The sequence below is a fragment of the Myxocyprinus asiaticus genome, chromosome 3 (assembly GCF_019703515.2).
Source record: "Myxocyprinus asiaticus isolate MX2 ecotype Aquarium Trade chromosome 3, UBuf_Myxa_2, whole genome shotgun sequence".
NCBI classification, from domain to species: domain Eukaryota; kingdom Metazoa; phylum Chordata; class Actinopteri; order Cypriniformes; family Catostomidae; genus Myxocyprinus; species Myxocyprinus asiaticus.
The window spans coordinates 8380459-8405840 of NC_059346.1; the positions used below are offsets into that span (position 1 = coordinate 8380459).

Below are 25382 nucleotides of genomic sequence, written 5' to 3' on the forward strand. Positions count from 1 at the left end.
TGTATGGCCCCTTAAATGTGCACATGATTTGTATAAGTCTTAGAAAAAACACAAAACAAGTATTTTACGGTCGTTTATTGAATAAGCAGTTACAAACTCTGGTATGCAATTCTTTTGACACTGTATAAAATGTACCAAAAATGACTTTAGGTAAATGCCCAAAGCATAGGCTACAAAAAGCAAGAAAGAATAACAAATTCTTACGAGTACTGACCTTTACAAATGGATTTTTGTCATAGCCTTGGTCTTTGCCAAAAAAAAAAAAAATAAACATGAAAATCTTTCCTTGATGGCACTGGAATTTCTTTAAACGTTAATAAAATGTATTACCCTTGGTTAATGTTCATTTCAACATTTACCAATCCATTTTTTAAATTATAAGTTGTATACGTTAACATTAGTTAATGCATTATAAACCAATATGAGCTAACGATGAACAAATGTGTGTTTATCAATTAACAAACCAAGATTAATAAATGCTGCTAAAAATATTCTTCATTGTTAGTTCATGACACCTAATGCATTTACTAATATTAATGTAAATGATGGAACAGAACTTTAAACCAACTCATTAAACCGATGGCTGGAATGAGAAAGTTCTCCATAGGTCATTTTAAAAGTCATTTTTGGGGCTCCTGTAATAATCAAAACCACACATTGAGGATAAATGTCCTAAACAATTGCTTCAATACAATTGTTTCCAAATTTGCATATACATATGGTCATATATCTCTCCTTTGAGCATGGTTCCTTCGTAGTGAACAAAATTAGTTCCAAAAGAACATCCTGCTCTGGGATAAAACAAATATTATGAGAGATTGTAAGGCCACACTGATGCTGAGCCTCTTTTAGAGGCAGCAAAGGCAGAAATGTAACGAGCATAGTCCAATGTGCCGTCATTAAAAGAGACAGCTGTGCAAGAGGATTTTCTTTATTTCAAAAAAATATCTGCTACAAAGTTATTTCAAATAGATGAAAGTTTTCTAATCGGTTTGTGGGCAAAATAAAAGCCAAATCAATGCTGATTACGCTTCCATAATAGTATCCGTTTATTAAAGATAAGATCCATTTATAAAGATTTTTTATTGTATTTTTTTGCATTGTGACATTTTTTTCATAACAATTAAGCATATTCCCCCCAACGCAGTAAAGCAATGCACATTTTTTGGAATTATAGTAATGAGAATGACTTAACTGTCATTAAAATAATGCCAGTGTAAAAATACTTAATGGTCCTTACAAATAAGCAACCAGGATTCATTTTCTTTATGGGAAATTTCATTTGATTTTAGCGTGAAATATGACACGGACATGTTCTTCGTGCGATTCACTTGAATAACTTTGTTGTAAACACTTGTGGTTTGGTTATATCCGATTTTTCATGAAATAATCACTATAATCACTCGAACAGTGCAAAGATATGTTTGAAATGCTCATTAATTGCCCTTTAGGTCACCATCCGTAACTGCTTATTTATGTGCAATATTTAAATGACACCAAAGGTTACAAAAGTAAAATATATGTTCCTTGCTCTTAAAGGGATAGTGAACCCAAAAATGAATATTCGGTCATCATTTACTCACCCTCATGTTGTTCCAAAACCCAAATGGCTCTCTTTCTTTTATTGTATGGAACAAAATGCAATGAAAGTGAATGGTGACTGAAGCTGACATCTAACATCTCCTTTTGCATACTATGAAAGCAAGAAAGAAGGTGAGTAAAATGTGACAATTTTCATTTTGGGGAGAACTATCCCTTTAAAACAATAATTAAAAAAAAACCTGACAATACTGGAAGACTTGCCTGAGCAGAGTACTCACAATAGTAAGAGTTCTTGCACTGCAAAAGGCATAAAATAATGGCAGCCATTAAACCCCAATAGGGATTTTCCAGTTTCATATTTCAGGACGAAACATCTCAATATTTGCTTATTATCCCATTGCATTGAAGTAATAAAGGCCACAAATCAAATGGCACACATCATAACTTCTAATTCACAAGTGCTTCAAACAGTCGGGCTTCTGCAAAGATATGCAATGTCAATGTCCTTCAAATAAGCATATAAAATACTTGGGATTCTCTCTAATGGGATATGATCAACAATGTTTCTGCTAAAGCACAGTTTAAGGGTAGGCATTTGTTTAAAAACCACCCCAAGCTCACAAACCCTGAACTGTAGCACCCCTCTGGTTATGGCTAGATGATTGGGGGTGTAATACTGTGTTAATGGCTCAGTAAAGATCTACCATCCACTGTATGGACATTTTTCGACACTCCTCAACCTAAAGACGCATTTAACAAGGGCTTCAGTGGGACACATCCTTCATCTGAGCTTGAAGCATCTCAGTCACACTTACAATGTCTTCTTCTGGCACCTGAGAAAGAAAACAAAATCCGAAAAACAGTGAGAGCTACAAAGATTTTGGGAAAGCGTTAGAAGAATAGTTGAGTACACAAACAAATGGATGATTAAGTCTCATCCAAATATCCAGTATTCACAGAGTCAAACACAGAATTTCACATGCCATCAGCAGATCGACACATGCTAATGGTACGCAACCATTTGCAGGTTGGGTGTAAACAGACGAGATGATTCATACTGTCTCCTAAAGGACTAGCGCTCACCCATAGGAATGAATGGGATTTCAACACACCATATGAATGCATATGGATTGATGGAGTGTAACAGCAGCCAGTCACATCCAAATCAATACAATACAACATTAAACACTGTAAACACAATTAAAAGTGTAATAGATAAAGGTTCCCTGGCCACATCTAAATAAAACTGTAACCCCCCCATATTCAAGCCAAATCTACACCCTTGCATCCATCCATCATCTACTGTATGTATATATCATTGTCTGTCTTAGCTGACAAATAGAGGTTCCCTGTCTACCAATCACTGAGGGCGATTTAAAATAGTGCTAATAAAACGTTATGTCATCCATAGCAATGAGGTCAACTCTGCCTTACTCTTATCTTAAAATTTCCTCACTAAAACTTGCTCTTAGCAGTTTTGTGAATAGGTTTTATGCAAAAACTCCTAGATAGGAACTCTTTGGAGAACTCTTAGTGGTAAGATAAAAATCTTTGTCAATAAAGGCCCTCTAGATCTCAGCACCTGCCATTAAAACAAGCTTAAAAATAAGTGTGTGAAAAGAGAGGAAAATAATTCTTACCAGAGCATGATCAAAACTAAAGGTACTGATGTAATAAGCCGATATATCACTGTCTGCAAGGGGCTGAGAGATCTGAGCAACTATCCCACACTCATCTGAAAAGGACAGAGAAACGTCAGTAACTGGGATTCATGCAGTTTTCAGATTTAATCGATTGTGTCTATTTATCTATCACTTATAAATAGAGCTTCTGCTATTGTCAGGACTAATGATTGATCAGGCTGACACCAAATCAATGACATGCTCAACCTAGTGAGCTACCCTGATATCTACTACCTACATAGGGTACTAAGCAGGTAATTGGAACCTGACATATGCAAATGACATCTGTTATAATTGGTTGTGAACTATAGAGTCTGTCAACATAATAGATAAAACTTTTATTTTAAAAGACCAAGAAAAATCTCATTAGTAATAAAACTGTAAGTGTAGTAGCTCACCGAACCCAAGAGGCTGTCCTCCTATCCTCACCATCCTCCAGAGCTCACCAGAACTGCTGGTGAAGAGAAGATCTGCAGGAAATCTGAAGAGAGAGACACATTTTCTCAAATGCGGCAATGACAAAGCCTTGATATTAACACCTGCAAATGTCACTATATGAGGGTCTTACTGTCTCTGTGCTTCTGTGTCCATCACCAAGGAGATGTATCCATCAATCAGAGAGAATGAGAAGAACTTGATGCATTCCATGTTCTGATCGACACTGGCGCCCTCTTTTGGACTGTAAGAGATATTGCAAGAAAAACAAATGTCAGCACTGGCACTCAGTAGCTTATAAGGATGCTATAGGCAATTAAACAAGTTATTGTAAACATTACAATACTTTAATTAGGACTTGTTATCTTCAAATATGTCTGCACACTTTTAAAATGAATGGAAAAGGGCTAGCCTATATTCAAGTTTTTTATTTTGTTTTTTTAGGGATGCATCCATGCTTTTGATCCAAACAAAGTACTGTATACAGTTTTATCAGCAGGTGTCAGCACAGAGTCAAAAGTGTGTTAAACTGATATGATTCAAGAACCCTCTGTGGCAGAGAAATATTAGATCAATATTGGTCTGCTAATGGTGTGGTGTTTACACCTTAGGTGTTAACATGCAGAAAAGATTACTACATGAGTTTATGACAGAATGATTCATACCTGTTAGAGTAGAACAGAACGTCTATAAGGGTAGTGGCAATCGTTGGCAGAGTGTCTGGATCTAGACTCATTACACAGAACTGATTTTCCGGAATCAAGACGGGATGAACCGTTGCATGTGGAACTGAACCCGAACCCACGAACCCACCCACCCACCCACCCACCCACCCACCCACCCACCCACCCACCCACCCACCCACCCACCCACCCACCCACCCACCCACCCACCCACCCACCCACACACACACACACACACACACACACACACACACACACACACACACACACACACACACACACACACACACACACACACACACACACACACACACACACACACACACACACACACACACACACACACACACACACACACACACACACACACACACACACACACACACACACACACACACACACACACACACACACACACACACACACACACACACACACACACACACACACACACACACACACACACACACACACACACACACACACACACACACACACACACACACACACACACACACACACACACACACACACACACACACACACACACACACACACACACACACACACACACACACGACTCTTTAAATGTCACAAAATAAATACAGTAACAAGCGTAGTAGGACACAAACACTTGTTTAGTGTATACACTGTTAATGTGTCTGGTGATGAAAACAACTACAAAAAGAATAAGCTTGTCTCAGAAAAAACAACTGATTTTAGCAAAGAATTCTGAAACTATGGCAAGTAAAAAAGGAATGTTTAAAAAAAAAAAAAAAAAAAAAAAAAAAAAAAGACTTCCATAATAACGACATAGTTTCAGAATTTTAAAAAGACACAAAATAAAACTGGATAAGATCCAGACTTATGTCTTTGTGAATGTCAGAATGTGTCCCTCTTTAACTTCAGTCTCACTCTCTCTGCCGTTCCGATGGAGGCCGTCCCAGGCGTCCTGACTGTGGAGAGGCACAGGCTCACCCCCCTCCTCTCTGAAAATATTAAACTCCGTCTCTAGAGTCTCCACCACCACTGACAAATCTTTCTCTCGCACCTACAAAAAAAAAAAACCACACACACACTTTTAGTATATACAGCATGGTATCATTTTTGTACCCAAAACACCTACCAGCACTTTCTGAAGTCCAAAATAAAAAAAAATTAAGATACAAGCAAACCCAATTAGCCACATTTGATATATACTAATATCTCTCTCATATATATATATATATATATATATATATATATATATATTTATTTTACACACACACACACACACACACACACACACACACTTCCTGGCCAAAAACAAAAGTCGCCGTTTGGATTTAAATAAACAGATACTTAAAAGCCTATGATAGGATCATTATCACAGTGATTAATATGTTTCAGCTGGCAACAATTCTTTTAAACCTAACTGATGAAGTGTGTAGCTTTTTTTTATTTTTTTTTTTCCCTCCCCAATTTTGGATTGCACAATTCCCAATGCGCTCCAAGTGCTCGTGGCGTAGTGACTTGCCTCAATCCGGGTGGTGGAGGACGAATCTCAGTTGCCTCCGCCCACGTCTGAGACCGTCAACCTGTGCATCTTATCACATGGCTTGTCGAGCACGTTACCGCGGAGGCATAGCGTGTGTGAAGGCTTCACGCTATCCACCGCAGTATCCACGCACAACTCACCCCACCGAGAGCAAATCACATTATAGCTATCACGAGGAGGTTACCCCATGTGACTCTACCCTCCCTAGCAACCGGGCCAATTTGGTTGCTTAGGATACCTGGCTGGAGTCACTCAGCATGCCCTGGGATTCGAACTCGTGAACTCCAGGGACGGTAGTCAGCGTGTTTACTCGCTGAGCTACCCAGGCCCCGTAGCTTTTCATTTCTTAAACAACCATGTCGGAAGATGTATCCCGTGGTCGTGGAAAAGATGTAACTGTGTTTCATAAGGGGCAAATTATTGGCCAGCATCAAGCAAAGAAAACTAAGGAATTGGGTAAAGAAATGTCCAACGCATTATTAAAACCTGGAAGGATAGTGGTGAACCGTCAGCTTCATGGAAAAACATCCTGATTGATCGTGATCAGATCACTAAAACGCTATATACAAGATATCGGCCAAAAATGTATGCAAATATGGATGGAAATAATTGTTGTGATGTTGCATAAGGTTGTCGAAACAATACCATGACAAATGCACGCCGTAATCAAAGCTAAAGGCGGTCCAACAAAATATTAGAGTATGCAATTTTTTTTTTTGGCCAGGCATGCGCGCACACACACACACCACTTTATTAGGTACACCTGTAGATCTACTTATGCAATTATCTAATCAGCCAATCATGTGGCAGCAGTTTAAATGTATTAAATAATGCTGATATGAGTCAGGAGCTTCAGTTAAAGTGAACATCAACCATCAGAATGGGGAAAAATTTTCTCAGTGATTTAGACCGTGGCATGATTGTTGGTGCCACACGGGCTAGTTTGAGTATTTCTGTAACTGCTAATCTCCTGGGATTTTCATACACAGTCTCAAGAGTGTACAGAGAATGGTGCGAAAAACATCCAGCGAGCAGCAGTTCTGTGGGCAAAAATGGCTTGTTAATGACAGAGGCCAGAGTAGAATGGCCAGACTGATCCAAGCTGACAGGAAGGTGACAGTAACACAAATAAGCACACGTTACAACAGTGCTATGCAGAAAAGCATTTCTGAACATACAATACGTCAAACATTAAGGTGAATGGGCTACAGCAGCAGAAGACCCCTCTGGGTACCATTACTGTCAGCTTAGAACAGGAAACTGAGGCTGCAGTGGGCACAGGCTCATCAAAACTGGACAGTAGACGATTAGAAAAACAAATCGCCTGGTCTGACAAATCTAGATTTCTGCTGAGGTACATAAAAGGTAGGCCCACTGCAGCCTCAGTTTTCTGTTCTTGGCTGACAGAAGTGGAACCCAACGTGGTCTTCTGCTGTTGTAGCCCATCCGCCTCAAGGTTCGACATGTGCATTCTAAGATGCTATTCTGCTCACTACAATTGAACAGAGGGGTTATCTGAGTTACCGTAGCCTTTGTCAGCTCGAACCAGTCTGGCTATTCTCCGTTGACCTCTCATCAACAAGGCGTTTTAATCCACAGAACTGCCGCTCACTGGTTGTTTTTTGTTTTTCGCATCATTCTCTATTCACACTAGAGACTGTTGTGTGTGAAAATCCCAGGAGATCAGCAGTTACAGAAATCATCTTGCACCAACAATCATGCCACGGTCTAAATCAGAGATCAAATTTTTGATGGTTGATGCGAACATTAACTGAAGCTCCTGACCCATATCTGCTTTATTTTATACATTAAACTGCTGCCACACGATTGGCTAATCAGATATTTGCATGAATAAATAGATGTACTTTGTGCATTACATGAGCAATTTTTCCAACAATTGTTTACAGACAGATTGTTTTACTTTTAATTGACTCTCACAATTCCAGTGGGTCAGAAATTTACATACACCAAGTTAAGCAGCTGAGACAATTCCAGAAAATGATGTCAAGCTTTTAGGCAACTAGCCAATTAGCTTCTGATAGGCTATTTGGAGACAACTGGAGGTGTACCTGTGGATGTATTTTAAGGCCTAACTTCAAACTCAGTTCCTCTTTGCTTGACATCATAGGAAAAATCAAAAGAAATCAGCCAAAAACTGTGGGCCTCCACCAGTCTGGTTCATCCTTGGGAGCAATTTCCAAATGCCTGAAGGTACCACATTCATCTGCACAAACAATAGTAAGCAAGTATAAACACCATGGGACCATGCAGCCATCCTACCGCTCAGGAAGGAGACACATTTCCTCCTAGAGATGAACGTAGTTTGGTGCGAAAAGTGCAAATCAATCCAAGAACAACAGCAAAGGACCTTGTGAAGATGCTGGAGTAAATAGGTAGACAAGTATCTATATCCACAGTAAAAACGAGTCCTATATCAACATAACCTTAAAGGCTGCTCAGCAAGGAAGAAGCCACTGCTCCAAAACCACCATAAAAAAGCCAAACTACAAACTACTTTACTTTTTGGAGAAATGTCCTCTGATCTGATGAAACAAAAATGTAACTGTTTGGCCATAAAGATCATCGTTATGTTTGTAGGAAAAGGGTGAGCCTTGCAAGCCGAAGAACACCATCCCAACCGTGAAGCATGAGAGTGGCAGCATCATGTTGTGGGGATGCTTTGCTGCAGGAGGGACTGGTGCACTTAGCATCATGAGGAAGGAAAATTATGTGGATATATTGAAGCAACAATCAGCCAGGAATTTAAAGATTGGTTGCAAATGGGTCTTCCAAATGGACAATGACCCCAAGCATACCTCCAAAGTTGTGGCAAAATGGCTTAAGGACAACAAAGTCACGGTATTGGAGCGGCCATCACAAAGCCCTGACCTCAATCCGATAGAAAATTTATGGGCAGAATTGAAAAAGTCAAACCTGTCTAACCTGACTCCAGTTACACCAGTTCTGTCTGGAGGAATGGGCCAAAATTCCAGCAAATTATAGGGAGAAGCTTGTGGAAGGCTACCCAAAATGTTTGACCCGAGTTAAAACAATTTAAAAGGCAATGCTACCAAATACTAACAAAAGTGGATGTAAACTTTTGACCCACTGGGAATGTGATGAAAGAAATAAAAGCTGAAATAAATCATTCTCTCTGCTATTATTCTGACATTTCACATTCTTAAAATAGTGATCCTAATTGACCTAAGACAGGGAATGTCTTCTACGATTAAATGTCAGGAATTGTGAAAAACTGAGTTTAAATGTATTTGGCTAAGGTGTATGTAAACTTCTGACTTCAACTGTATATACACAGGGGCAAGAAAAAGTACGTGAACCCTTTGGAATTACCTGCATTTATGTATAAATTTGTCTTAAAATCTAGTTACAATAATGAACATACACAATCTGTTTTAAACTAATAACACAAATTACTGTACCGTTCTTTTACATATTGAATACATCACTCAAACATTCACAGTGTAGGTTGTAAAATATATGCGAACCCCTAGGCTAATGATGTCAACACAAGCTAATTAGAGTCAAGAGTTAGCAAACCTGGCATTCAATTAATGAAACAAGATTGGAGGTGTGGGTTAGAGCTACTTTGACTTATAAAAAGCACTCAAACATTTTAAGTTTCTGTGAAATAGCAAACATCTGCTGACGTGGACCATTCCTCGAAAAAAAAAAAAATAGATCTCAGAAGACCTACCATCAATAATTGTTGCTTTGCATAAAGCTGGAAAGGGTTACAAAGTTCTCAGAGCTTAAATATTCATCTGTCCACAGTTAGACAAACCGTCTATAAATGGAGACCATTTAGTCCTGTGGCTACTCTCCCTATATGTGCCCGTCCAGCAAAAATGACTCAAAAGGCACATTGCAGAATGCTCAATGAAGTATAAAAAGAACCCTAGAGTGACAGCTAAAGACTGGAAGTAATCATTGGAACTGGTTAACATCTCCGTTCATGAGTCTACTATACAGAAAACATTAAACAGGCATGGGGTCCATGGCAGGACACCACGAATGAAGCCACTGCTTTCCAACAAAAACATTTCTGCACTCCTGAAGTTTGCCAAAGACCACCTTGACACTAGTGCCCGACTGATTTATTGGAGCCTTACACAGATATATCAGCGTATTTGCAATATAGGACAGTTTAATTGCAGACCAGTGTGTCAAGGATCACACAGACACACATGCTTACCAGAATAAAGTCTGTCTGGTACGTGGAAAGCATGAAGACGGACACGTGCTGCTCGGCCAATGGAGCGATAACGGACTTGGCGATCTTGGTGACACCCACAGCTTGTGAGCTACTGGAGGCATTGCCATTGGAGACGACGTTAAGTGGGAGCCAAGTGGAGCCCTCCACCTGTAAGTGCTCTGATGGCTGTAGTTCTGGAGACAGAAAAAGTTGGGCACCACATATAGGCCTGGCATATGTCAAACATACCAATCAAAATTTAAACAGGTTTGTTTATTTCCTTTAAAACCCAAACACGTTTTACAACATATTCCAAGAAAAGCTAGCATATTTTACATGACAAGGCATAGGGTTTGATCAAATCCCCAACACTACAGTATGGATTCAATTTAAGTGTGTAACTCATTCGACACAGTTTGCGCAGTTTGATTTATCATTCATATCCATAGTACAGATTATTTAGGAGAGGTGTACTATTACTTTTCGAAGCAATTGGACTTTTAAAAAAATCTAATTTAAGCCTGGAAATTTAGAAATATTTAAAACAAATGTTGATGCCAGAAGTCACACATCAGTGCCATCTGTGTCTTAAAAGGATGGGCATTGTGTTTTAACAACATGACAGTATAAAAGTTAACAGGGTCATTCTGTAAATGAATAAAGTATGAAAGAGCCAAATTATACAAGCCCATAAAAAAAGGATCTGATCAGTTTCTGACATACCATTATAAACTATACCATCAGCATAACACTGAGTGAAAAGTTGAATGTAAAAATTAACATGAATTTCAGAATTGTTTAGTATTTGGTATGCCCCTCTTTTCTTTAATGACAGCATATACTCAAGATGGCATGAACACAACCTGATGATCCATGTTTTCCAGCATGATCTGAAAATGCTTCAAAGAGCATCTTGTGTGCTTCAACTGAGGAAAGAAAACTGACTTATTTTTACAAAGGAGTTAACATGCTCAAAGTTTTTGATTAGAGGCCTAGACACTGCAAAATACTTCTTATTCAATATGTGTCATAACATTTCTTTGTTTTAAATATTTCTAAATTTCCAGGAAAAAATTCGATTTTTGAACCCCATTGTATATCTCTTTCAAACATAGAGAAAACAACTTGTTCTCATTTCAGAACACCTGCAAACTCAAGAGCATCCCAAAACTTTGTCCTTTCTCTTTGTTTTTTTTTTTGTTTTTTGCCTTCCTGAGGTTGATGAGAAGGGGAAAGAACATTTGCTGTTGAGGTGCAGAATTTTCTCAGCATAAAAGGAAACAGCTGTGTGGGTCAAAGGCCGAGGACAGCCATACAAAAGAGTTCAACAATAACAGACATGAACTCTTGTGTCCATGTACTGTCTCACCTGTCCACGAATCAGTCTTCTTAAAGTCAATGAACTTTGACATTTCCCTCGAAAGTGTGATAGCATGAATTACCTTTTGTACAACCTCAAAAATAAATATTTTTTTATTAAATGACTGTGGTTATCCCTTGTATCTTAATTGAATATTAGTAGATTATGAATAAGGAGATAAGCTGAATTGAGAAACACTTTTGCTGTGCTGACTAAGGTCACATCCACACTAATACATATTTGGTTGAAATCGCATCGATTTTGCTACGTTTCCACCGCTCACCCATCCAGGATAAGCATTTTCCTCTACTGAAAATGGAGGCTTTCAAAAACGCTTTTTAATACTGCATAATTTGGAAAAGGTTGAAAACTAAATTACATTAGGAAATGGAAAAAAGTTGAACATGTTTAAACCGAAAACATTTTAGTGTGGACATGGCCTAATTAAAGGTGCACTCAGCATTTTTTCCCTTTACTCCTAAAGAAATGTATTGTAATTTTGAAACATTTGTATAAAATCATAAGCACTCACATGAGATGAAGTCTCCAGTCATATCAGTAACCTTATAAAAGCTGTTTAAAATACACACGGAGAGGGTCCCTTCATGGGCACTGCCATGTTATGATCACATGACCAGCCAAATACTACTTGCTTAACTCAATAAATCATCCTGTTATTGGACACTTCCATCCACTAATTAAATTAATCATGACCGATTGAGATTAGTGAATTCCTACAATTACTGTTGTTGAAATCTATTGTGTTTGAATGAAGCTGCATCCATGCCTCAAGGTGTCAGTGTGAGTTCAAGACGAAAAAAAAAAAAGTTCAGTATGTTCAGTTTAAAGCAAAGATGTAGTTCACTGCAAAGATGTAGTTAAACAGCACTGAGGTTTCAGGCTTGGTAATGAAACGAAACACTGCTTTTACATTCACTGTAACCATCAATGTGTAAACAAATGTTTAAAACATAAAAATGGTCAATGTTAAAAACATTCCAAGATCTCTTATTGAAAGGGAAACATTTTTTTGGCTGGCCAATTCCAACTATACTCATTGGGCCTAATTCAATCGTTCAGAATATTCATATGGAAGAATGGTTTTATGAATTACTTATAAAAAAAAATAAAATAAATAAAAAAAAAACAGTTCTGCTCACATTTCATTAATGAAGCCCATTTTTAAACCTTTGAAGCTCTTTGATTTAAATTGGAACATAAGTGTTGTACTTTCACTATAGGAAAAAAAACTCACTTGTAACAAAAATCAGAATTCAACTAGTCGGTCGCATTGACATCTGAATTCAATCCATTTGGACAATTCATGCATTGAAACGAATCAAAGCTAAACGCATCATGTTCCTCCTCTGCCTCGATTAACCATATGTGCTGCATCCAGCCATTATCACTTACAGCAGAAATAGCTCAGATATTTACAACCAGAACATTAAACCACAGACAGAAAAAATTATCTGAATTATGCATTAGCTGACAGATCCTATTTTCATGATTCCCTCATCTTTCTTTTGGAAAGTCATAAGAGAGCAGAGATGTGCTAAAAGAGAAGAAACCTTGACTAATATTATAAGTGGACTTAAATACGACTCCTATATCTACAACTTGGCAAACTTCACTTAAAGACGACAGACGAGCAGTTAATCCTGAAAAAAAAAAAAAAAAAGCTTAAACTGATTACATAATTCAGTTTACTTCATGGCAACACAGAATGTCAATGGACTTTGTACACAAGGGCCTTTGGAGAGTAGTGTGTGTGTGCGATACCTTTAAATCCCTCTTCATCAAGGACAACTGTGTAATGTTCCGGAGTTTCCGTTAGACTAAAAAATTTGCATCTGTGAGAGAGAGATAATACAAATCAGACATTGTATTACGAACAAAAACAATGCCATATTGTTGTAAAGAGAGAGTGTTTCAGACAGAGAGAGAGATTCTACAATGTAATTTAGGCTGGATTGGTGGTTCATTGATAAAATTGCAGATGCTCAGTGGTTAATGTACAAGTAAAAGAAAGAATGCAAGATAGATAATGTGTTTTGGCGAATTAGTTTCTTCATGATGGGCTTTGACCCAAATTCTTTAAGTGCCGGTCCAGAAACCCAGAACAACATGCTCCACTTCATTCAGTCTGATCTATTGTGTACGGACAACAGAACTGAGGGGAAGTGGGGGCAGCAGCTACAGGGAATTATTGGAAAGGGACTGTGCCTTAATGTCTTCAACTGCACAAAAGAACTTGCTTGTTAACTGGAATCTACCCACATCAATTTTACAAACTCATGATGAAACAATACTTATTAGTTATGGCGGTCATGTGGTCTAATTACTATCTAACTCAATCATTTGCATTGCATCAGGTTCTCCATTATCAAAAAAGTTAAATGTAAAATACACATTTAAACACATTACTCAACCAAAATGAATACTGTAACCTAAAACTAGATTTTTACAGCAGAAAATTTGAGTGGTGCTTGCCCCCACAAAATTAGGCACCTTAATAAGGGGCTGTTCACACCAAACATGTTTTTCATCTCTCTGCACTGTTTTTCAATGTGTAAACCTGCAAGACGCACATCTTTGACTGCTTTGCTTGATGCTGCATTCGACTGATCCGAATATGACAAAATCATGGAGCATAGCATCATGACTTTATTATAGACAAGAGCAGGTGCGCTTTTAAACATCTGCCAGTTTCTTATCTTCAGGAAAAGCTGTGGTATTATACTGGCAGTCACCCACAGGCCTTCCTTTACACAGCAGGCCAGTGCAGCTGAATCAACTCAGCGGAATACAATCCAGACTCCAAAGAATCGGTTGATCCATGCATGGCCAAACCAAGGGGAAATAATAAATCCCCACCCTTAGCACAGCAGCATTGTGTTAGCTAGTCTCACACTTCCGAAAAACATCTACAATAGAGCTCCTAAGGTTCAACTTCCTGTGAATGCACCAAGATGTGGTGAGAAAAGGCAGAGGGAGGGAATGAGACAAAAAAGGTGAAATGGAAGGGGAAAATACACAAGAGTGAAAAACTAAGTGTGTGAGGTGGTAAAAACCAAACTTTTTCATGAGGAATAAATGTAACTTGACCATCTGTCTCAAAGTGTCCTTGCACAGCTTTTGAAAATATTGGTCGTACATGGTGCATGAACCATTCACACAAGGGCTGTTTGGAAAAAACTCTCTCTATGCTCAAAGCTGCAAGTGGAGTAGGGTTGCAACGGTATGAGATGCTCAAGATGCAACGGTATGAGATGCTCTATGCTCAAAGCTGCAAGTGGAGTAGGGTTGCAACGGTATGAGATTTTCATGGTACGATAACCGTCTCAGAAAATATCACGGTTTCACGGTATTACACAATTATTATTATCAGTTACAATGACCCTTAAAGGAGTGAAAACAGAAGGTTTTAGTACAAGGACATGCATCGTGACATTTTTGTTGCTGACGTCAACAACAAAAGCTAGAGGAAGTTTTCTCTCCCCTCCTTTTAAAAATTGAAGAGCATATTTACTTTTATGAGCCCATTATTATCCCGTTTGTTTCCTAATTTCAAACAGAACATACATATTACACAGGAGGAAAGGCTCCTCATTACCATGGTTAGGTCAGTGTAGCTAGTCTTAAATAATAATAATAATAACAAATTATAGTATTTATTAAAAAATAAATACTAGCTGAAACACATCTTGAAACTTTAACTACAACTGCCACTGTTGATATAAAATGAGGTCTAACAGATTCTACCTTTAGATAATTTCATATGAAACTATAACATTGTCAAAACATAAGTTACTTTTCCTCATGTAAAATCGTGAAATAATGAAAAAAAGAAATTAGCGCATAGCACAGTGTTGCTCTTTTCCTCAGTGCTGTTTGGCATGTCAGGGCTGCCTACTGTTTGAGAGGTTCGACTTGACTTCCTCTGTAACGCTTTAAACTAGAAAATTCTCAATAGAATTGAAATTGGTCACATCAGTTTTGAGGTCTGCATTATTGAGGGAAGCCCGGTTGTTGCACGCCCACACCAGAGAGAAGAGTAGATCATGATTGCGAGCTGGTTCCGTTACACTCATGCGAAAGTGCAGATGAGAAGCCTTTAGCTGATTGTGAGATTATCATTCATTTTGCCTCGGCTGTCCTAAATAGGCTATCACTTGGGCGGCCGCTGAAATATCTTCAGTGGGAGAACCATGGCATTGTTCTTCCCCTTCTGTCCGCGACCCAGTACGAATAGACCTGCGACACACTTTTGGGTCGCAACCCACCAGTTGAGAAACACTGCTTTAACTCACACAAACACACACACACACACACACACACACTTATGTCAGACCCCCTCGCCTCTCTCTGACATTTTCTCCGCTGCATGTGTGTGTGGTGCAAGTTGACGAGTCTGACTGGCAGTCGAGGAGGAAAGGAGATGCGCACGCGCAGGTGAGATTCTCCGTCCGGTTGCATTTTTTTTTTCTCAATACCGTAGATAAGCAAATGTACATAGTATGAAAACCATCAATTTTCATACCATGGTATACCTTGAAACCGGTATACTACTGCAACCCTAAAGTGGAGAACATTAAGATACAGTTGAAGTCAGAAGTTTACATACACTTAGGTTGAAGTCATTAAAACTCATTTTTAAACCACTCCACAGATTTCATATTAGCAAACTATAGTTTTGGCAAGTCGTTTAGGACATCTACTTTGTGCATGACAAGTAATTTTTCCAACAATTGTTTACAGACAGATTGTTCCACTTTTAATTGACTATATCACGATTCCAGTGGGTCAGAAGTTTACATACACCAAGTTAACTGTGCCTTCAAGCAGGAAAATTCAAGAAAATTATGTCAAGCCTTTAGACAATTAGCTTCTGATAGGAGGTGTACTGAACTGGAGGTGTACCTGTGGATGTATTTTAAGGCCTACCTTCAAACTCCGTTCCTCTTTGCCTGACATCATGGGAAAATCAAAATAAATCAGCCAAAAGAAATTGTGGACCTCCAAAAGTCTGGTTCATCATTGGGAGAAATTTCCAAACACCTAAAAAGGTACCATGTTCAACTGTACAAACAATAGTACGCAAGTATAAACACCTCTGGAAGGAGATGCATTCTGTCAACCCCAGAACAACAGCAAAGGACCTTGTGAAGATGCTGGAGGAAACAGGTAGACAAGTATCTATAGCCACAGTAAAATGAGTCCTGTATAGACATAACCTGAAAGACTGCTCAGCAAGAAAGACGCCACTGCTCCAAAACCGGCATAAAAAAGCCAGAATACAGTTTGGAAGTGCACATGGGGACAAAGATCTTACTTTTTGGAGAAATGTCCTCTGGTCAGATGAAACAAAAATTGAACTGTTTGGCCATAATGACCATCGTTATGTTTGGAGGAAAAAGGGTGAGGCTTGCAAGTTGAAGAACACCATCCCAACCGGCATGGGTGTAGCAACATCATGCTGTGGGGGTGCTTTGCTTCAGGAGGGACTGGTGCGCTTCACAAAATAGATGGCGTCATAAGGAAGGAAAAGTATGTGGATATATTGAAGCAAGACATCAGAAGACATCAGCCAGGAAGTTAAAGCTTAGTCGCAAATGGGTCTTCCAAATGGACAGTTACCCCAAGCACACCTCCATAGTTGTGGCAAAATGGTGTAGCAAATTAGCTTAAAAAGGGAATTATTTATAATTAATTATAACTGGTTATAATTAATAATAAATATTTAGATTAGATCTTAGAATTAACTGTAGCAGAATCGACATTACAATTACTTGATCTGTCCGTCCACCGAGCAGACAATATAATTATTTATCAATTCTAGGAAGATTACTTTCCTGGCCAAGGAACAATAGCCTTCCTACTTATACAGTGCTAGCAGTAGTTTAGCATGTAGCAAGGAGCAACATTCAGTGACTTTGAATTGTGAGCGGAACACAGAGACAATCAATTGTGAATATAAGGGATTTAATAAATGAAACTATAACTAACATACAAACAAACTAAGCAAAACATACATATATAGAATGAAGGAAAGTAAGGAAAGGAGAGAGAAGAGCAAAGAATGGCAATATTTCACATCAATTAACCACAACCTAAATGAGAATCATCAGAGGCACAATTCACCTTAAAAGGGGTTCAAACTTAAACGCGCATCTAATCAGTTGTAAATGGTTACTTGCATTGGTTTGTTGCTGAATAAGAGTCTTGATGCGGTAGACGAGGTTCTCGACGATTTCTTTAGGAGTGAGTTGAAGAAGTCCACAGGAAATCCACAAAGTTACTTGAAGGTAAACACTGCCAGAAGGTTAAACTCAAGAGGAGAGTTTTGGAGTGTGTTGGTCTCAAGAAGAAGAGTTTTGAGCGATGATTAGTCTGCGTTCTGGAGTTTTACTAGTTCATTGCCGCACCCATTTTGTGGGTGGAGTGGCCAATCAGAGGCATGCATTTTGAGCGGGAGAGACATCCTTTGTCTCCGTTTATGGCCCATTCGCATTTTATTGCTGATCTGGACCGCTAGTGCAGCTTTTAATTCAAAACATAGTAAGAATTGTTCGATGCATTTCACGATCACATGGTGTACATTATTGTGTGAGAAATAAAGGGAAGATCATTTTGATACCAAGAAGGTAACCTCCAGACGATATTAAACAGAGATACACTCATACACTTGAATATAGGCATTTAACGTCTAACTAATACAAGTAAAGGGTTTTAACTAAGTTAATATAATAGGGGAATATACATACAACACATGCATATAGCAGATACATTTATAACTGCTTACTATGGCCTAAAATAGAGAAAATGTCTTTAGGTGTGTGTGTGACGTGTATTGGAATTACTGGAGACAGACAACTGCTCTGGTGCCTGGCACGGGGGGTCACCCCCTTTTCTGTGGAATGTGTTTGAAGCTTGATGGAGACACTCCAGAGGCGACCTGTTTTAGCATACTTTTGATAGTGATAAAGACCATCTGCAATTTAGCACCCATATAAAATGTAAACGAGGAGGCCAGGTCAGTAATTTATATGCAAATGTCAAAAGGCTAAAAGGGTTTTTTTTTAAACAAAGTGTAATTAACCATCACTGATCTTACACAGACGTTACAATGGCTTAAAGACAACAAAGTCAAGGTATTGGAGTGGCCATCACAAAGCCCTCACCTTAATCTGATAGAAAATTTGTGGGCAGAACTGAAAAAGCGTGTGCGAGCAAGGAGACCTACAAACCTGACTCAGTTACACCAGTTCTGTCTGGAGGAATGGGCCAAAATTCCAGCAACATATTGTGAGAAGCTTGTGGAAGGCTACCCAAAATGTTTGACCCAAGTTAAACAATTTAAAAGGCAATGCTACCAAATACTAACAAAATGTATGTAAACGTCTTACCCACTGGGAATGTGATGAAAGAAATAAAAGCTAAAATAAATCATTCTCTCTACTATTATTCTGACATTTCACATTCTTAAAATAAAGTAGTGATCCTAACTGACCTAAGACAGCGAATGTTTTCTACGATTAAATGTCAGGACTTGTGAAAAACTGAGTTTAAATGTATTTGGCTAAGGTGTATGTAAACTTCTGACTTCAACTGTAATTTTTCACCCAAAAATGTTTTTTTTTTTTTTTTTTTTTTAAGTAATTGATTTGCCCGCATTTAGTTTAAAACCTGTATGTATGACTTTGGCCAGAAAAATTCTTTACGCAAGAACATATGCAGATGTAGGGCACTTGGTCAATGTGTTGCAAATGGTCCGGTTGAATATACACTAGTGGCCAAAAGTTTGGAATAATATACAGATTTTGCTCTTATGGAAAGAAATTGGTACTTTTATTTACCAAAGTGGCATTCAACTGATCACAATATAGTCAGGACATTAATAACATAAAAAATTACTATAATTTGAAAAAAATGTTCAGAGCTTCTTAAACTACTTCAAAGAGTTCTCATCAAAAAATCCTCCACATGCAGCAATGACAGCTTTGCAGATCCTTGGCATTCTAGCTGTCAGTTTGTCCAGATACTCAGGTGACATTTCACGCCAAGCTTCCTGTAGCACTTGCCATAGATGTGTCTGTCTTGTCGGGCACTTCTCACACACCTTACAGTCTAGCTGATCCCACAAACGCTCAATGGGGTTAAGATCCATAACACTCTTTTCCAATTATCTGTTGTCTAATGTCTGCGTTTCTCTGCCCACTCTAACCATTTGTTTTTGTTTTTCCTGTTTCAATAGTGGCTTTTTCTTTGCAATTCTTCCCATAAGGCCTGCACCCGAGTCTTCTCTTTACTGTTGTACATGAAACTCAGGTCGAGCGGGTAGAATTCAATGAAGCTGTCAGCTGAGGACATGAGGCAGCTATTTCTCAAACTAGAGACTCTGATGTATTTATCCTCTTGTTTAGTTGTACATCTGACCTTCAACATCTCTTTCTGTCCTTGTTAGAGCCAGTTGTCCTTTGTCTTTGAAGGCTGTAGTGTAGAACTTTGTATGAAATCTTCAGGTTTTTTTTTGGCAATTTCAAGTATTGTATAGCCTTCATTCCTCAAAACAACGATTGACTGATGAGTTTCTAGAGAAAGCTGTTTCTTTTTTGCCATTTTTTGACCTAATATTGACCTTAAGACATGCCAGTCTATTGCATACTGTGGCAACTCAAAAACAAACACAAAGACAATGATAAGCTTTATTTAATGAACCAAATAGCTTTCAGCTGTGTTTGATATAATGGCAAGTGATTTTCTAGTACCAAATTAGCAATTTAGCATGATTATTCAAGGATAAGGTGTTGGAGTGATGGCTGCTGGAAATGGGGCCTGTCTAGGTTTGATCAAAAATGAATTTTTTCAAATAGTGATGGTGCTGTTTTTTTACATCAGTAATGTCCTGACTATACTTTGTGATCAGTTGAATGCCACTTGGTGAATTAAAGAACCAATTTCCTTCCAAAACAGCAAAATCTGTACATTACTCCAAACTTTTGGCCGCCAGTGTAAGGCCCATATATACTTCGTTTTGGCGCGTTCCAAATCGGCTCGCGACTGGTCGACCGCGTTGCCTTTGTGAGTATATTCTTCTGACCGAATACGAATGCGTTTGACGCATGCCCACTACAACTTCTTTGCGATTCTCTTTTAGTACGGTCAATAACCGCCGCATGCGTCAGCGACGTGCACAGCATAAGACCGCGTGCTCTGGTCAAGAAAATCTAGGCGGCGCGTGGCTGTGCTGATGACGCAATTTGCATCACACATACCGTGCAAAACGGACACCCGAAGTATACTTTGGCCTATACTAATGTGCGTTCTTGCGTTACTGTGGCAGTAACAAACCTAAGTACTCAATGGGGCGATAGAGTTTCCTTCGAAAGTCTGCTATTAATCTGGATTTGTTACTATTCAGGCAAGTTGCTCCTCCATGACAGTTGCTTACTTGAAAGAGAAAACTCATTGCAGAAGCGGACAGTTTACACTAATGTCTTACATACACTTAAGGCAAAGGCAACCCATGTGGCAACATTGAGAATGCAATGCATACTTGCGTTAAGTTATGGAACTGCGGTTGGACACATTTTAGATGCCAACTATGCAAAAAAATAAAAATAAATAAATAATAATAAAAAATAAAAAAAAAGAGCTTGCATGGTTAGAAGTGTCTGCGTTTACATAGTTATATTTCTGCCTTTTCTTTCTTATTTGGAACACAAAGGGAGATGACAAAGGGCTAACTTGCTTCAAAATCTAACATACTTTCAAACAATAAAGAGAAAAAAAAACACCATAAAGTGGCCCATAAGACTTGTCCGTACGCTATGTTCCAAGTCTTCTTAAGCTATTCAATAGCTTTGTGTTAGGGAAAGGTTGAAATTTAAGTCGTTATTCACCTAAAAGCTTGCCCTCAGCTGCCATAGCTCTCAAATCTCATTTGCACTTGCACATATGTGCACTTCATCCTCAAACTACACATATATTTGTATATATTGGAAAACTTTAAATACATTTTTTATACTTATCAAAAATCAATAGCTTTATATATATCCATCATTTATTCGATTACATCATTCGCAATGCTTCATGGGATTGTAGATCTTGCCCACATGAAAGACGGTAAGTACACAGTCTTGTACCTTTGTCCTTTTGTATGATTTTCAAAATCTTTTTTGCTTCAAATCAAAGATTGTAATATTGTGAATGCTGGTTGCTTTGGTTCATGGCTTAAAACTCTTATGAAGGATTTTATGAAAAGCCTAATAGGAAAAATACTTCCGGAACACAGACAGCTGAAAAAGTAGGTGGGCACTCTTGTGCTCCATTGCGTTTCAGACCGTAAATGGAAATGACACAGGGCCACACTTATTGCTTTGTTTTTTCAGTTTTTTTGCATGTGCAGTAAAGGGATTTAAGTGTTCTCAGACATTTCAGTGTGGACCAACAACTTTCGGAAAACATTCGAAAACAAAAGTGTGGACAGGGAAGAGTTTCCAAAATGAAAACGCCAATAAATCAACAGCATTTGTGGCATAATGGTGATTACCAATAAAAAAAATAAATTGGAAAAACTGAATCGACCCCAATTTATTTTTAAAATTAAAATTTCATTACAGGATGGCACTTACAAAGTATGGGGGCCAGCGAATAAACTTTAGAATATGCATTGTTTCAAACGTTTAGCCACAAGATGTAAACATACGTGTTAACATTATTTTAGTGTGATATTTATTTGTTTTTAACGCCATGCCAGCTTCTATGGCTATTTCCATGGCGAGAAATGTGTAAGGAATTCTATAAAAGGTTTTTAAAATCTATTTTTCCTAAAAACTCTAAAACTGTGTTTGGTGTGTTGACTTTGTAAAACATTTCTTCCAGAGTGCTGACTGAATAAAAAAGGTTTCTCATGGGGTTAAGACCAGTACAGTCTAATAAAACATGTTTCAGGGATAATGGATTCTGGCAGAAGGTACATGTTGGTGAATCTTCTCCCAATATTAAAAACTTGTCATCCTGGAGTGACCTATTCAACAGCGAGTGTAGACGATCTGGTCCCAGTGATTTGAAAACAGAGAGGAACTTCTTTTGCCAACAATAGGGCTGATTTCATGGAGTTTGTTCATGGTGCACTGATCCCACAAAATTTGCTATTTGTTTTTAATATATGAATTTATTATTGGTTTTAGGTCAGTGGGAGGTATTGGACACTTTTTGAAATCCGCTGATAACGCCTCTTTTGCAGCAGTGTCTGCTTCCTCATTTCCGGGGATTCCACAGTGTCCAGGTACCCAGCAGAAGCAGATATTGAAATTTTGGGCCTCCAAATCCAGCAGCTTGCATAGAATCTTTTCAAGCATTGGGTGATCATTTTTTAAAGATGACATTGCCTGAAGACATGATTTTGAATCTGAAATTATCAGAAAGTTTCTCTGCTGCATAGTCTTTATGAAGACCAATGCTAAGACCATAGCGTTTGCCTCTGCTGTAAAAATTGAGCTGTGATTGGGGATGGATATTCCATTTTTTTTTGATGGTTGATCACAAATGCAGATGATACATGATTTTGATCCATCTGCATATATAGGGATATGTGATGGAAATATTTCTCCAATGAAAAGGAGTTGTTGTTGAAAGTAATTTGGGTGGGTTTCAGATTTTTTGTTTCTTGTTAAGTCAAAGATTACTTTTGGTTTTTTAAAGTTCCAGGGGGGAATTGTTATTTTAGTGTGATCAAATTGCTTACTAATCTTATTAGTGTAAAGTTATATCCAATGTAACAACATTGCCATGACGACACAACGCCAGAGAACAGAGTAAGCAATTTTATCAACACTTAGGTAAAATCACGTTAACATGTATAATGTGTACTGTAAGTCTTGTGGATATACTTTTGAAACAGTGTATTTTAATATTTATGAATGGACCCATTCACTTCCAATGTAAGTGCCTCACTGGAACTGTGATTTTATTTATTTTTTTAGGTAATCAACATTATGCTGTCAATTGAGCACAACTTGTATTAAACCTGGAACATTCCTTTAAAAACTGTTCACGAAGATTCTAGCCCTGATCCTCAGTTGTACTGTATTATAACTTTACGGTTAAAAACTGGTGTTGAAGAACACAGTGACTCCAGAGGGTGCTGTTGGGAAATGTCCCAAGTACAATGATATGTTTTTTTACGTCAAGCCTTTTGTACTCCATTTAAACAACAAATTGGTTGCGGTACATTGGCCCTAAAAGTATTTGGACACTTAAGCCACACACTATGCATGAATGTCATTACATTTAGATAACAAAATATCAAAGCAGGTAGCATCGACAAACAGACAATGCTAGATCTTAAACTCAGAGCTAACTTTAATTTTCTTAGCCCTTTCTTCATTTAATCAACAGGTACAAGAGTCGTTTCTTTAGTGGATGTACGAAGTCAGTTCCCCTCAAGCTTGAAAAGCATGCTTGTGTAATCTTTCTTTAAAATAAATGTCTCTGTTTTAGTATGGTCAATTTTCTCTTATCTAATGCAATGACATTTATTCTTTTGGGGGACACTGTTTGTATGTGCATCGAAAAGGTCCATCATAACATTTAAAATTAAAAAAACACACTGTGAGTGAATATAAACTATGGGTTATAGTGCAGTCAAATGCAAAGAAGTTTGGAGGAAAAGTTCATCATTGGCTATGTTTGAAAGCCTAGTGAGCTGCCTACCTAGACTGCATTTTTGGCATTCACAACTAGGCTTTAAAGGAATAGTTCACTCAAAAATAAAACATTCTCTCATCATTTACTCACCCTCATACCATCCCAGGTGTGTATGACATTCTTTCTTCTGCAGAACACAAACAAAGATTTTTAGAAGAATATCTAAGATCTAGATCCACATAATGCATGCTCATGGTGACCAAATTTTGGATTAAAATACTGGAGAACATGGATTACCTTTTGTCCTTTTTGGAGCTTCAAAATTTTGGTCAGCGTTAACTTGCATTGTATGGACCTAAAGAACTGAGATATTCTTCTAAAAATCTGTGTTTGTGTTCTGCAGAAGAAAGAAAGCCATACACATCTGGGATGGCATGAGGGTGAGTAAATGATGAGAGAATTTTCATTTTTGGGTGAACTATTCCTTTAAGGCACAGCTATTGCCTCAAGTTGTTTATACGTGTGCACCAAACACCAAACTTTCAAGAAATAGCTCACTTTATGAGACATCCTAGTGCAACCGCTTCCTTTCACGGCCATTAGCAACGTGTCATCATGATATTATATCATAGAGGAGTAAATATGTAAAGGGGCCCGTGGGTCTGTACATGTTATGACATTCTTTTGCTATTTATCACCTCTTGTAACTACCAAAACAGGGTGAGGCTTGAATGCTCGTTCCACTTGCATTCGGATGAATGATGCAGTTTTAACAGGCATGCATCTCTATAATGCACTTGAATAAAATAATGAGATACCATCAAACAAACGCGTAAAAAAACATTATTACAATGCTCTTACCTCGTCCTGTTTCTTAGAAAAATCAGTTTGATCAGTGGGTGTGTGTAATGCTCCAGTCCGGGTTTGCTTATACATGTCACCCTTAAACTGTGATCCAATATGTGTAGATCCATCATCTCCGAGTAACCCCGGAAGACGCCGATATTATGAATTTTTTTTTTGCAAGGCAGGTAGGCGCGTTAAATACCGCCACGCGAGATCCACCTATATTATGTTACGCACACCTGCGCTCGCGAAACGCTTATGATCATCGTGCATTGGACACACTGGCTGCTGGTGGGAGAGACAAATTCGATGTAATTGTATTACCGAATTAATTGAGGGCAATATTTGCCATTTAATAATGAGACGTAAATTGTCTTCCTCCAGGGGGCGCTTGTTGGCTCAAAAGGCCAATCCTCCATTGAGGCGCATG

At 38.2% G+C, this 25382-nt stretch overlaps 1 protein-coding gene across 1 annotated transcript; it reads right to left on the minus strand.

Annotated features, from left to right (window-relative positions):
- Positions 1–66: 66 nt before the first annotated feature.
- LOC127430511 (cytosolic arginine sensor for mTORC1 subunit 1-like) lies at positions 67–25262 on the minus strand. The gene is made up of 9 exons (XM_051680343.1): positions 24968–25262; positions 13235–13305; positions 10093–10286; positions 5258–5393; positions 4325–4448; positions 3793–3903; positions 3623–3705; positions 3183–3277; positions 67–2375 (listed from the first exon to the last, which is right to left on the minus strand). Exons 1-9 carry the CDS (start codon positions 25081–25083, stop codon positions 2307–2309), a joined length of 999 nt encoding a protein of 332 aa, XP_051536303.1. The 5' UTR covers positions 25084–25262; the 3' UTR covers positions 67–2306.
- Between the last annotated feature and the right edge of the window lie 120 nt (positions 25263–25382).

Bases quoted from the DNA above. Each gene is read 5' to 3' on its own strand.
- LOC127430511 (XM_051680343.1), bottom strand. From the start codon at position 25,083: ATGATGGATCTACACATATTGGATCACAGTTTAAGGGTGACATGTATA. The intron at 13,306-24,967 runs GTAAGAGCATTG...TCTCTCTCACAG, and splicing joins TTTCTAAGAAACAGGACGAG to ATGCAAATTTTTTAGTCTAA. The intron at 2,376-3,182 runs GTAAGAATTATT...TTTCTTTCTCAG, and splicing joins TTAGTTTTGATCATGCTCTG to GTGCCAGAAGAAGACATTGT.